This window comes from Microtus pennsylvanicus, chromosome 14, assembly GCF_037038515.1.
Source record: "Microtus pennsylvanicus isolate mMicPen1 chromosome 14, mMicPen1.hap1, whole genome shotgun sequence".
NCBI lineage: Eukaryota > Metazoa > Chordata > Mammalia > Rodentia > Cricetidae > Microtus > Microtus pennsylvanicus.
This window is the reverse complement of record NC_134592.1, coordinates 69,847,167-69,860,630: the sequence shown is the minus strand read 5'-3', so window position 1 is coordinate 69,860,630 and position 13,464 is coordinate 69,847,167. Positions and strand designations below refer to the sequence as shown.

The 13,464-nt window shown below is 37.5% G+C and overlaps 1 protein-coding gene across 1 annotated transcript in view; it reads left to right on the top strand.

Annotated features, from left to right (window-relative positions):
• Positions 1-13,464, top strand: part of Agmo (alkylglycerol monooxygenase) — a 262,696-nt gene that overhangs the window by 91,687 nt on the left and 157,545 nt on the right. Inside the window, exon 4 of the mRNA XM_075947527.1 lies at positions 4,911-5,014. Coding sequence (XP_075803642.1) covers positions 4,911-5,014 — 104 coding nt within the window. The remainder of the gene's footprint in view (positions 1-4,910; positions 5,015-13,464) is intronic.

The window sequence follows — 13,464 nt, the reverse complement described above, 5'->3', positions numbered from 1 at the left end:
TGGTGGGTCTTGAGAAATCAAAATTTATCCATCTACATTTGAAAGTAGCTTTCAAAGAAGGATGGTGATCAAGGATTGGGAAATAATAAGAGGATCGCCGTGGGAAGCAGAACAGGATGCTGGGAGGACCTGCAAGGGGGACCTGGCTTGTAGGTGTTACTAACAAAATACCGACTATTGATTTCCCATGATGTTTGCAGTCCTCTACTTCAGTAAGTGACATTGCTTATAGAATGACGTAGTAGCACATGGTTCAAGTAGTCAGGGTACTAGGATGTAAGAGACACAAGAATACTTTCGATTTCCTATCATTACCTTCTTTGACTCGGTTACTTCAGACAGCTGATGGAAAGAAAATGTGTAGCATTGAGCTTAGCCAGTTGGAAATGCTTTTAAGACACAAACTCCAGTTTATTAAGCATCATCTAAAGTACCTTCTCCAAGGGAGTCAGTATATAAGAAACACTGAGTAATATAATATAAGTTTGTAATAAAATCATCATATTTTGGTTATTCATTTACACTTATTCTGTATGAACAAAATCTACTGATAATGATGTTATAGTTTTTATCAATAAACAATAAAACTCAGTAAAATATAATAAAGATTTATATCATTTGGGGTTTTTTGTGGTCAGTGATGTCACTAGTCTGTGTACTGACTTTGAGGTACTCAAATGTCCCCAACCTCTGTATTTGTGAATCTGAGGGCCCTGGAATCACTATTAAACACCGAATACTGCACAATCCTTCAATGGGGAGAGAGTGAATTAGATTTTTACATTGACATCTGTAGTCTTCTCTTGCATGGCGTTATTAAGATATTATCCTGTATATTCAAGTAGGTTCAATAGGTCTGGGAAAGACAGCCTTTTTGACCATTAACAAGAATTGTCAGAATTAAGGCATTTATTAACTTTTTAGTAGGCAGGTAACTGAATGAAAGTACATCTTCATTTCCTCATCTATAGACAGGATTCTGAGGAATAGAGTTAAAAATGTGTAGCATGTTTCCATGTGCTAGGCTAGCAGTCCAGTGATTTCATTATTCTTTGATCAAGGCTAACCATTCCTTATCGGTTTCATCTTGAAGCAAGACAAAGGGAAGCAGCAATGCATCATTATGGAAATCATTCTAGTAGAACCCGTGGATCACATTTGCATTCATAAGGTTTAAGAAGCTTCACCTTAAGGTGTTTTGAAGACAGTGAATGAGGATCATCTGCAGGGCTGGGTCTCTTAGACTTAACACAGCACAGGAAAAAATAGTGTCTTCTCTGTGGGAGCCCTGGCTACACAAATCTTTTAAAAATTTTCCCATTTTATTATTTAGTATTAAACACAAAATGATGCAAGTTGTAATCTATAGATTGTCTAGAAATCAAACATTTGCTCATAATAAGTAGTAAGCAAATGTATTTCAAACATTTTAATATAGTTTTTGCACTTTAAAAAAACCCAATGAATTACATGCTAGCGTAGCGAATCTTGTTTGAATATGTGGTATGGCATGACCTATAGCATCGTCTAAGTTTTTCAGTGTTGAGCCTTTTACTTATTTCATTTCTTTATTCTTCTCTCATTCAATACATCCCTACTGCAACCTCTGCTTCCTCCACTGTACCCAATCATCTTTTCTCTCCCCAAGATCAACTGCTCCTCAGTTTCCCTTCAGAAAAGAATAAGCTTCCCAGAGGTATCAACTGAACTCAGTAAAACAATATGTAATAAGACTACATGCAAATCCTCATAGCTAGGCTGGGTGAAGCAACCCAGTAAGAAGAAAAATGTCCCACAAGCAGGCAAGAGAGTGAGGGACACCTTCGCTCCCATTGTTAAGAGTCCAACAAAAATTCCATGGCAAACACCCAGAGCATGTACACGGAGACAGAAACCAGCCTATGGCTTGTATAAGCCCCACCAGTCCGAGCTTATGGGCTTTATTTGTTGTTAAGCTGTTCAGCTGATGGCACGCAGGCAGCTGTAGTGCATCCAGGGTCTCGGCTGCACAAGAGTCTATCTAAACTCACTTGCATGATTGCTGGCTGGACTCCTGGTGTTTATAATAACAAGCTTAGCCCTTGATGGCTTGTTACTCAAGCACTTCTCCAATTCCCCTTCAGATGTAGCTCGGCAAAGGAGAGTTTCCACCGTGGCAGCTGGGAATGTGAGACTTAGAGTACTTGAGACACAGCTACTCTTTTTGGTAATGAAAATGACATCACATCCATCATCATTGCCAAAATCCTATTTCCTAGAAGGGAGTCACTTAGCTCAGCTGATTTCAAAGGAATGCTCACCAAAGGCCAGACCACAAGTGGACTGGAGTCACCAGAGCCTTGCTCTTGGTAGGCAGGAGAAACTCAAGTGTTGCACAAGCACAAAGGTTTCTCTCTCAGAGTCCCAAAAGGTCCATTCTATCATGATATCAAAGGTCTTAATTTCATAATCTACGTCATGAACCGTTTTAGTCCATGTCTATCTCAGCCATATAGGTGAATGGGAAAAATACAGAACGATAAAAATTTTTCCATTTCAATTGTAATTATATAGCTGCACTTCATTGCCAAGCATTGAATATTAGTAGTAAAAGGCTTTAATGGATTGTATACATTTTATAAAGATTTGCTGCTCATTTCTTTTGTGCATGTATGTATGTGTGCGTGCATATGTGTGTGTGTGCATGTGAATGTTCATGTGCATGTGTGTATGTGTGTGTGTGTGAACTGCACCCATGTGCAAGCAGACACTCTGAGAGGCTATAACAAGACATGGAATCCCTAGGAACTGAAGTCACAAACAATTGTGATTCCCCCAGTGTGGGTCATGAGAAAGAAACCGGGGTTCCCTGAAATAGGAGCAAGTGCTCTGAACTATTGAGCCATCATCCCTGCATGACCTGAAACTTAAGAATTTATTTAAAATGTTTGAAATTAACAAGTTCAATAATATAGCATACAGATTGCATTAGAATTCAGCAAAATGAGTAGATTTTTGGCTGCATATTAGTCAAATATACTCATACAAATGGACATTTTGGCACTGTAAATAAGCATAATTATTTTAATTATACCATTGCAAAGGTCTAATAAAATGTTATGGGAACATAAAGTCTACAATTTACTTATAGGAAAAGAAAAATATCACTCTTGAACAGAATATATAATTTTATTAAATCTTTCCAAATAAAACACTTTTATGAATATTATCATTTTTCCTCCTTAATATTTGCTTTCGTTTACTAGAGCAACCAATTTATCAATTCAAGCATTAAGGAAGGTAAACAAGAAATTAACTATTAATCCTTTCTTACTCCATTCACATAAGAACTATTGGAATCATTTTCTGTAAATATATTTTTGTAGCCATGCTTGAAAATGATGTACTTCCAATAAGCTGGATAGAGACTGTGAAAAAAAAATCCATTTTTCCTGCCTCTTTTCCACTCCTGGAAGGCGGCATAGGTGTGCCCATGGGGTCCGGTTACTGCGTGCTGTTTATGCAGCTGCACTTCATTGATCTTGGGCTCCTGTTACACAGTTTGTGATGGGAAGAAAAGGCTTTCACAACAACGACAAACACAGGTCTTTAACCTCCACCTTCGTGGATTGTTTGTTCCACAATCACTTCTGTGGAGATTATCAGGCAGTGGTACTAGAGTACCTTACTCCTGTGGGCCCTATGTTGTGGGTGTGTAAAGATCAGTATTTGGAATCAAATACTGGTAAGTCAAAAAAAAAAGGCGTGTTTATTTTAATCAAGGCTTATTATAAGTAGCAGGCTCTAAAATGTTTGATATTGAATTTTCTATGGAGAAAATGGTGTTTAAATTTTTTCTTAGGGTTTAGTTGGTAAAACCTTTACCAAACTTGGAAAATTTGTCAAATTTACTACATCTTAAACAATGTCCACATAACATCTGATGCTACAAAGAAAAAGCCCTTGCAAATCTCATATATATATATATATATATATATAAAATAAGCCAGAAGTTTGGGCCCTACCCAGTTTCAAATAGTTTCAAGTACTATGTCTGTACACTGATAAAGGGCCTTATGAAGAATTATTGCTCTTTCATGAAAAATAATTCTTGAATGTCTTGAGTACAGTGTATTTATTAGAAGTGATTAAATGTTTAAAACAATTACCAAACACAATCTAAGTGCTTACCAGACAATGGTTAAAGGAACACTTTTCCCTGCTTGCCATGACAGCAGGCCTCGTGAGGGTGATCTTGGCAGCTCTTGATGCCATCAACTGTCTCTATTTGCTTCTCTGTTCTGAGGGCACATGGATGTCATGTGAAGTGGTGGACATCTTGGTAAGCTATGCGAAAAACCATGTACAATGCCTAGTGTGTGAATAACAAAGTATAATCTTCAAGATCAGCATCAAATATTGTTATAATTTGCTTATTCCAACAGACAGCCTTTGAGACATCTCAAAAGCCATCAGGAAATAATATGGTGTGATATTTCATTATATCCTAATTTCTCCCATTGTAGAATTTGTCTTTAATCAGAAACATGCTATCACACACCGAAAACTCATCACTTTTCAGCGACTATGTTGCTGCATCACCACACATTAGCTTTTATGATCTGTGATATTGCAAATGCTAGCAAAGCATAAATTTTGAAAGTCATTTAATTTCATTGGTGATATATAATTGTGTCCCACACGATGTGTATAGTTACTGTTATACTTCAATTTCCATTTATTTATTATTTGTATACTGTATGGTTCCAAAAATGCTCCAAAAGATCTCATTGTAATTGTCATTGTGTTGGCTGGCCTTTTCTGAGATGTGCCAGGCTTTCCATCTGTTCTTATCGGAGCAAAGCACATGACTGAATGGAAACGACTTTCTTCCCATTCTCATTCCTTATTTTAAATCATGTGTTTTGCAGAGATTAATATTATCTGGGCTGCACACCAGGCACACCACAGTTCTGAAGACTATAACTTAAGCACAGCTCTGAGACAATCTGTCTTGCAGCCATATACTTCGTGGGTAAGTTGTGGGAAATTGAATAAATGAGACAGCATCATTTGTTTTTTTAAAATCTCAAGTCTTTCTTCTTTTTCCTGTTAAACTATGAGAAGATGGGTTCTAGGTGCTTCATTTTCCTCTAAATGGCTCTTCCATCTCTAGAACACCAGACATATATGACATAAGTACTCTTTTCAGAATTAAATTTTTGTTTGGTGTGAAAGTACTCAAGACAGACAGCAATCTCAGAAAGTACCTGTCCATTATTATTATTTTACATAATTTTAGCCAGTAGGCAATGTAAATATTATGGGTTTTAGCTCCAATATGTTCAGATAGAAATATTTTAGACATTCTATTTTTATTTAAAATTTTTCCATTTTTCAAATATCTGGGAAAGTTACCATGAAAGTTCACATGGTATAGGCCTGGTCCCCAAGATAATAATATTTAGGAGACTGGCACCCTTTCAGGTTTGGACTACTTGAAAGTCTACCTTTACATCAGTTCGAGATACTTCCTTGGTGGTATTATTGGGTCTCAGTTGCTTCTTCCTGCTGTTTTTTGAAGAGGTGACTGGTAAGGATCAGAGACATGCATGCTCTTGAAATCCATAATGAGGAGCCATAGACAAAAGGGTATCCTCACCATACTTTCTACATTTGCAATATCTAAACTAGTGGATTAACTGAGCTTCTTTTTAGAGATGAGTTCTCCTCCTGGATTTCTTGGTAGTGATTTTATATCATTAAAGTACTCTCTGTGGGTAAGAGATGTGTTTCTAGAAACTATAATATATAGGAACTATAGTTATTTGATCCTAAAATGATGGAATTAAATCTGCCTTTATCGGCTCCATGGTTTCTACTTGACTCTGCCTCCTTTATCCCAGAATTCAGCCTATCTTTCCCTGTTTACCTCTATTCCCTGTGAAGGCCCACGACAGTTTCTTTATTAACCAATGGTATTCACAGCATACAGAGGGGAATCCCATATCAGTCATACATATAAGTGGAAAATTCAGATCATAACTAGGTGCCTTTCAACTCAGAGAAAATATGCAGGATTGGGTACTAACCCAAGTAGCAGACAAGGCAGAGAAGACCTGTAAAGCCTATAATAATACTGTTAATGAGCAAATTGTAAAAGAACCTTCCCCCAACTTTGTTGTACCAAAGACCCCTAGACTAAAACATGCCTTAATTTCAGGATTGCTGTAGCAAAATGCTATGAACTGAGAGGCTTAAAACAACACAAAGTGTATTGTTTTAGGAAGTCCTTGAAGCTAAATGGCAGTATCTCAGTGCTTCCAGAGTGGTGTTACCACAGAGGTTCCAGAGAATATAGGTGCTAGATGCCGTCCTGGGCTCTTGGGTTTATTAAAGAAGAATAGCAAGCACTTGTAGTGGCATTGTACTTGAATTTTAATAAATAAAATGTGCCTGAAATCAGAGAGTAAAACAGCCCCATGGAATAACCTTACAGACCAGGCAGTGGTAACACACACCTTTAATCCCAGTAGCCATATCAGTTTGCCATAGAAACCCAGTGGTAGTGGTGCATGTCCTTAATCCCATTCCTAGAGAGGATTCTAGAATGGGAGGAGACAGTCTTAGTCTAATTCTGAAGTTTCCTGGAGGCGGGATCACTATTTTCTGACTGAGATTGAGGTAAGAGCCAGTGGCTGGCTGCTTTGTTTTTCTGGTATTCATGTTGGACCTCAATTTCTTTGAGTTTTTATTAATCCTGCTTCAAGCATTCAAACTTTTCCATCACATCATCCCTGCTTCTTTGCTCACACTTAACTTTTTGAACTAAGGAAACTGGTCATTCGGAATGAGGAACCCATGGTGTCTTGCTGAAAAATAAAAAACAGGAAAGAATATAGCTGTATTTGAAGTTGACCAAGAACATTAGTGAGTTCATGAATTGTTTGTTGACAGGAGAAAAGATGCATCAGAGTATTATATACTTCACAATTTGAAGAAATCTTCTATTTTATGCATAATATACTTTTAAAAATATGACAATGAATTTCAGAAAAGCTCCACATTAACATATTGCATTGTACAATCCTATATTCAAATGCCAATCCAGATACTTGATCCCAGTTTACTCCCTCCCTGTCATCTCTGCTATTCAATGATTGTGCACAATGGCACCTGGAGTGCCAAGTCCCAAGTGCAGTGGTCAAGTCAGTCAGTGTCCAACAAGCTTCAGGATATTTTGCTCTTTGACAGAGTATTAGTCAAAAGAAGTGGAACCAAATCTGTATCCAAAGGAGGCTGCAGCTTCCAGATATGTCTAAAGGAAAAGCATTGTATTGTGGAAAGGCAGGGCCGAGAGATTCAACCAGTTAGTGTGAAGGTTGAACACAAAGTTCTTCTCCAAGATTATGCAGGAACCAAAGAAATTCCAGACAATGAAGACTATCTCTCATTTAGATGACATTGGAGATGGTAGATACTTGAAAATTATGTGGACTGAAATCCTTGAAATGACATCACATGAAGTTGCCAGCTCCACTGAAATTCTGAACTATTTCATCATCTAAATAATTTCCATGCCTCCCCTTTATAGTAAACTGATGATATCTATCTCTTGAATTTAATTCTACTGTACTGTCATAAACATTTCCAAATAAAGTAATGTAAACAAATATGAATGTGTCCGAAGTGAAAAATGAGTGCAAATCCAAGCAAAATGAGCTCCGCTCTCATCTATTCCCAAAGTAAAGTATTTTATATTATTCTGTCACAGAGAGGAAAAAATGTGTTGAATTAGGAAATGAGTCCCAATAATGTCAGAAATTGCTCTTTATTTGGGGAGTGGTAATGAAGGAGCTGACACAATGAAGAAGAAAGGTAGGGGCTTAATTCAGCCTGCGTTCTTGACCAGCTTGTCCAATCCCTTCCCCTATGTATGGAAATCAAAGTCAGATTTCTGATATCTTTCTTTTCCTTGAATTATCTGTAAAATTTATTATCAGTGTTATAAAAGGCCTGTAATTTAACAGTAACCAGAGCAACCACATATTTCAGAAGAAATAATAAATGAGTCATGTCTTTGAAAGAAAATTGGTGTGTGAGATGAAGAGCAAAATTAAGCTCAGAGAATATCTATTTTATATGGCCGACGTGTCATGTAAAACAATGAAAGTTATAGATTCAATTTTCAAGAATTTCTAACCATGGCATTTGTATTTTTAGGACAATTTTAAGCCTCATGCTATCTACATAGGCTGCAATTTATAAAATACAATTAAACTGAATGTCATTTTATTTACAATATACTGCTGTGTATGGTTTTATACACTTGTTTATTCTCACATTATACATGTCAATGCAATGTGTTAGTGGAATTCATAATACATATATAAAATGTATTTAGATCATAACATGCATATTTTACAACATATAATTATATAAGAATCATTAGAATATTATTTTCTCCAAACTGAACCAAGACCCTCTGAAAGGTTGCTGTGAACACCCCCAAATATTACCTTGCCCAACAAAAATCAGGAAGCAGTTTGGAGAAGAACTATGCCCATATTCCCAAATATTGTTAATATTTTTTTATATTTAATGGGAGACATGCTATAAAGATGAATACTTTGCATTGGTATGGATCTTAGTTTATTGATACAAATTTAAAGTCAATTTTGTTATATATATATATATATATATATATATATGTATATATATATATATATATATATATTTCTGCTCTTGATTAAGATATTGTATTTGTGCAGTTTATTTAAACATGTAATGTATAATTAAAAAATACAGGTTAATACATAGTCATCTATAATAGTCAAACTTGTAGTCATGTTAGTTAGATTTTCTAGATGTCCAGAGATGTATTTCAGATGGATAGGCATTCTTCAAACCTTTCAAAGACTACAGAATATGGCATTTAAAATATTTTAAGAATTTGGGACTTATCATGACGATGAGACACATCTGCTCCTGGCAGCATCAATTACTTCAAGAGGAAGTTAGGTATCAAAGAGGCTCCTTATGGAGTTGATTAGCCATTTGGGCAAGAAACTGCTCTTACCTGGACTGCTTAATTGAACATGCAGAACCCATAGAGAAATGACTGCTGAATTTGCCTAAAGGTGAGACCATACTATGGGTTTCCTCCTTCACCAAATTGTCTGCCATATATTCTGCAGGATACAGAAGAAAGTGACTAACAAACTGCCAATATAGGTAGAACTGTATTTAAAATTTCCCACTTTGTGGAAAAATCTGCTGGATACTATGGGTCTTTAGGCTGAAGATTGATGCTCCAATGGTACAGAAGAATGTTGGTTGACTGTCCAGGTAGCAAGATGTCTCAGAGAATTTTAGAGTTTTGGAAGAGGCTTACAATGCACTTCCTGTTTACTTACATAATATGATATCCTTCTGGAGTTGTTGAAGGAGCTAAAGAATTTATAGTTATAGTTTTCCTTAGATATGATAAAGGATAAAGTAGATATAAATATTATAACTGTAATTCTTGATTGATACCTGTTTTGTCATATGTAATTTTGCTGTTAAGGTTAAATCCTTCCTTTTTTATTTAAACAGAAAAGGGGAGGTGATGTGGGATTTTCCTCTGTATGCTGTGAATAGCATTGGTGAATAAAAAACTGCCTTGGCCTGTTGATAAGGCAGAACTTAGGTAGGCAGGGAAAACTAAACTGAATGCTGGAAGAAAGGAGGCAGAGTAAGAGAAAAGCCATGTAGCTTTGCCAGAACTGGGTAGAACTTTACCCCATAAGTCACAGCCACATGCAATACATAGATTAATGGAGATGGCTTTAATTAAGATGTAAGAGTTAGCCAGTAAGAAGGTAAACCTAATGGGACAAGCAGTTTTTTAAATAATATAGTTTCTGTGTGATTATTTCAGTTCCTAGCTGCTGGAAATAAACAAGCAGCTCCTTCTCCAACACTGAACAATATGGCTTAGCTGTTTACTAGTGGACAACCATCCTACAAGCCCTGTTTTTCTTCCTAGCTCTGTCTCGATCTACTTTAAATCACAGGCAAACTCAGTGGCTTCATTCCCATGACTGGCAAACCAGCCAGTGTGTGCATGGACCATTTTGGTCCACTTCGAAATCTTTGGGTATGAAAAAATGTTCCCTCCATTCATATACTGCATGGGGGTGCATGGGCACCCCCAGGCCTTACATGCTGGGAGTCCTGCAACTGTCTCTGCATTGTGTGGCCCTTACTCTGTCCAGCGCTCCAGACACAGAAAAGCTCTCTACATGCTCAGCAAGTTCTAAAACAAACATGAAATATCACTTTTGTCTCCTCTCTGCACCTGTGAAACCTTTCTAGGATTTTAGTTCCTTCAAGCTCTCCTCACTGATACCTCAGGAACTCTAAAGACTACAGAAAAATGTGAACTCTTTGCCATTTTCTCTTTCTATTCCTGTTCACATGTCTTCAATCAAGACATGAATTCACAGGAGAGCATGTCATCTTATTCTGCATTTAAAGATAATATTCTTCTCTCTTTAGTTCAGTCCCCAGGCTGACTGCATTGCTGCTCTCATAGTCTCCATTGAACATCTGTAAAAGCGTTGCATGCCACTTTCTGCCCAGCTTTCCTAGAAGAATATTAAAATGCTCCCATGTAGCCATTCAAATTTTTCTTTTCTTTATCCATTCTTTTTAATTTTTTTGTACCAAGTCACAGGCACAATAGAGACTCTGATGAATTGACGCGATCTATTCTTTCTTCAGGAAATGCAGGGTCATCCCAGATCATCTCGGTTACATTAGGAGTCTGCTTCCTGGTCTCTGGGAGATCTGTCCAAGCCTTCCACAGTCTAGCATTTTTACAAGACTAATTCCAAAAAGTGTGACAATGTCAAAATATTTATAATCCTCCCATATGCCATTTCTTTATGGCTTCAAGATGCCAACTCTCAAGCACTGTTCTGCTACCTGCTTGTGTGTAGTGGGAGCTGTGGGGCTGCATTCTGCCACCCAGCTCCTGCCACCGGCTAGCTTATGCCTGAAATAACAACACACAAATTGTATTCTTTTAATCACTGCTTGGCCCATTTCTATCTAGCCTCTTCTAGGCTAACTCTCGCTCCTGGACTAGCCCATTTTTAATAATCTGCTGTAGCCCACGAGGTGGCTTACCAGGGAGAATCTAGCCTATGTCCATCCTGGGTTGGAGCTTCATCGCACTTGTCTGCCCAGGAGCAGGGAGCATGGCATCTCTCTGAGGCGTCTGCTCCCAAATGGAGAGCTGTCGAGTCTGAGCTCACTTCCTCTTCCTCCCAACATTCTGTTCTGTTTACTCCACCCACCTATGTTCTAACCTATGAGGGCCAGTCAAGCAGTTTCTTTATTTTTTTAACCAATGACCTTCCTCCATCACTTGTGGGAGGATAAATTACCCACACTTTATCTCTGCTGGACTGATACTATGTTTTGTCTTATCCTCATTGTTTCCTCAAACATATAGTTCTATAATAACTCTATTGTATGTTAATTATCTCATAGAATAACCAACCTAATGTGAACAGTGTCATTTAAAGCTGAAGAGCCTTAGAGTCAAAATAACGTTGGTGAGAGTACCAGGCAGAAGCTGACGCATTTGGTAAATATGCTCAATGTCCTCTGTCCCGGGTACTAACTGAGCATGAGGGCTTTTCAGTCAAATAATTAAGTGCATTTAAGGACTTATGGTAGAAGAAGAAGTTAAATTATTTGTAAAGGATGTAGACAATCGGATCCCAAGATTGGAGATGGAGGCTCACTGACCTGGAGATGTAACTCTAATGAGCACTAGGCTTTGATGACCAAGGCCTAGGATTTGTTCCTCTGGCAAAAACAAAACAAAACGAAAAACAAAAAACAAAAACAAAGCAAAACAACAAAACCAAAACAGGAGAGATAAAAGAAGGTTGAGGATGGGAAGGGGGAGGAAGTAGAGAATTCTCATACCTACACCACATTTACTGCTTTGTTTTCAGGCAAAGGAATAGGACCTTTTTCCCTACAGTTTTCTTTATAACACTGAATTAATCACAAAGAATTGTCTTTCAGTTTATTATTGTAAATTATTCCCCAACTTTTGCTTTCATTCTTAAGAAAAAATGAGTTTTAGCTAGGGAAAGTGGTGCCTCGCTGAAATCTCAGCACTTTGACACCAAGGTAGTTAGATTTCTAGTTCTAGACCTAGACCAGCCTGAGTTCCATAGTAAAAATGGTCCCGGAACAAGGCTGCTACATCTAGCAGAGCAGAGGTGACTGCTCAGCATGTGCTGGGCCCTCAGATCATTCCCAGGACAAAGACAAAACAAAAATTCAACTAAGACTCATTGTGGCTTTCTGTTTGTAAGGGTCAGTCCATCACTGTGTTTATCAAGACAGAAGATGTCTGGAACTTTTTAAAGTTGATCTAATCCTGTGAACATCTTATCAAAAAAGAAACTCTTTTACAGATTGACAGGGTTTGGTTCGCATGAGCAAGAAAAGGATCTGAAATGTCCCTTTACAGAACAGAAGTGCTTAGTGTAGCCATTAAACCACCTTTTGTATAACAGTTGTAGTTATTTTTTTTTTTTGATAAACATCGCTGTTTATTGGCAGAACACGAAATGAATGTTGATAATAACAGAAAATCTACTATCTAGAAATACACCTGACTAAACATAAATAAGATTTCATTTTTAAAATGACACTTACTGAAGTATATTAAAAAAGTAAAATATGTATTGATGCATAGAAAAAAATCAGGCAAATAAAGGTATCTGTTTTTGCCAAATTGATTTAAGGATTCAGCAGAATTCCAGGCGTAGCTTCTAAAGGCAGAGTTTTTATAACTCCATAGCATAAATCTAAAATTCATAAAAGACACCAATATGAAAGATAAATGAATAACTAGCTTTCCCTTAAGGAAAGAGAAAAGACAAAAGATTTTTACAAGCTATTGTAATCTCTTTTAGGTGAATCATAAAATTAAATGTGTTAGGTGAAAGTGAACTTTTAGAAACTGTACAACTATCAGGCCACAGACTAAGAAAACAACTTGAGTTCCTCTTCCACAGTTCAGAGCACTCTGCCCACTGAGGACCCCTGTGCCTCCTACCCCCACAGTTCAGAGCACTCTGCCCACTGAGGACCCCTGTGCCTCCCACCCCTACAGTTCAGAGCACTCTGCCCACTGAGGACCCCTGTGCCCACACAATGCCAAGGACACCCAGCTGGAATTTCTGAAACCCTCTAAAATTCTTTAGAGAAGACTTTCCATGCTTGACTTTGTCCAAAACAAACACTGCTCCTGGCCATTAGGATTTATTTAAACATGCCATTCTTTGTAGCCTAATAAGCACCTGATATTTTTAGAAAGAGTGAGCAACAAGGGCTCAGCAAAGTGGCCACTTGGTGTTTGACAGGATGCAAGTCCCAGGAGAAGCCTGGTGCAGTTTTTTACTATAGGCC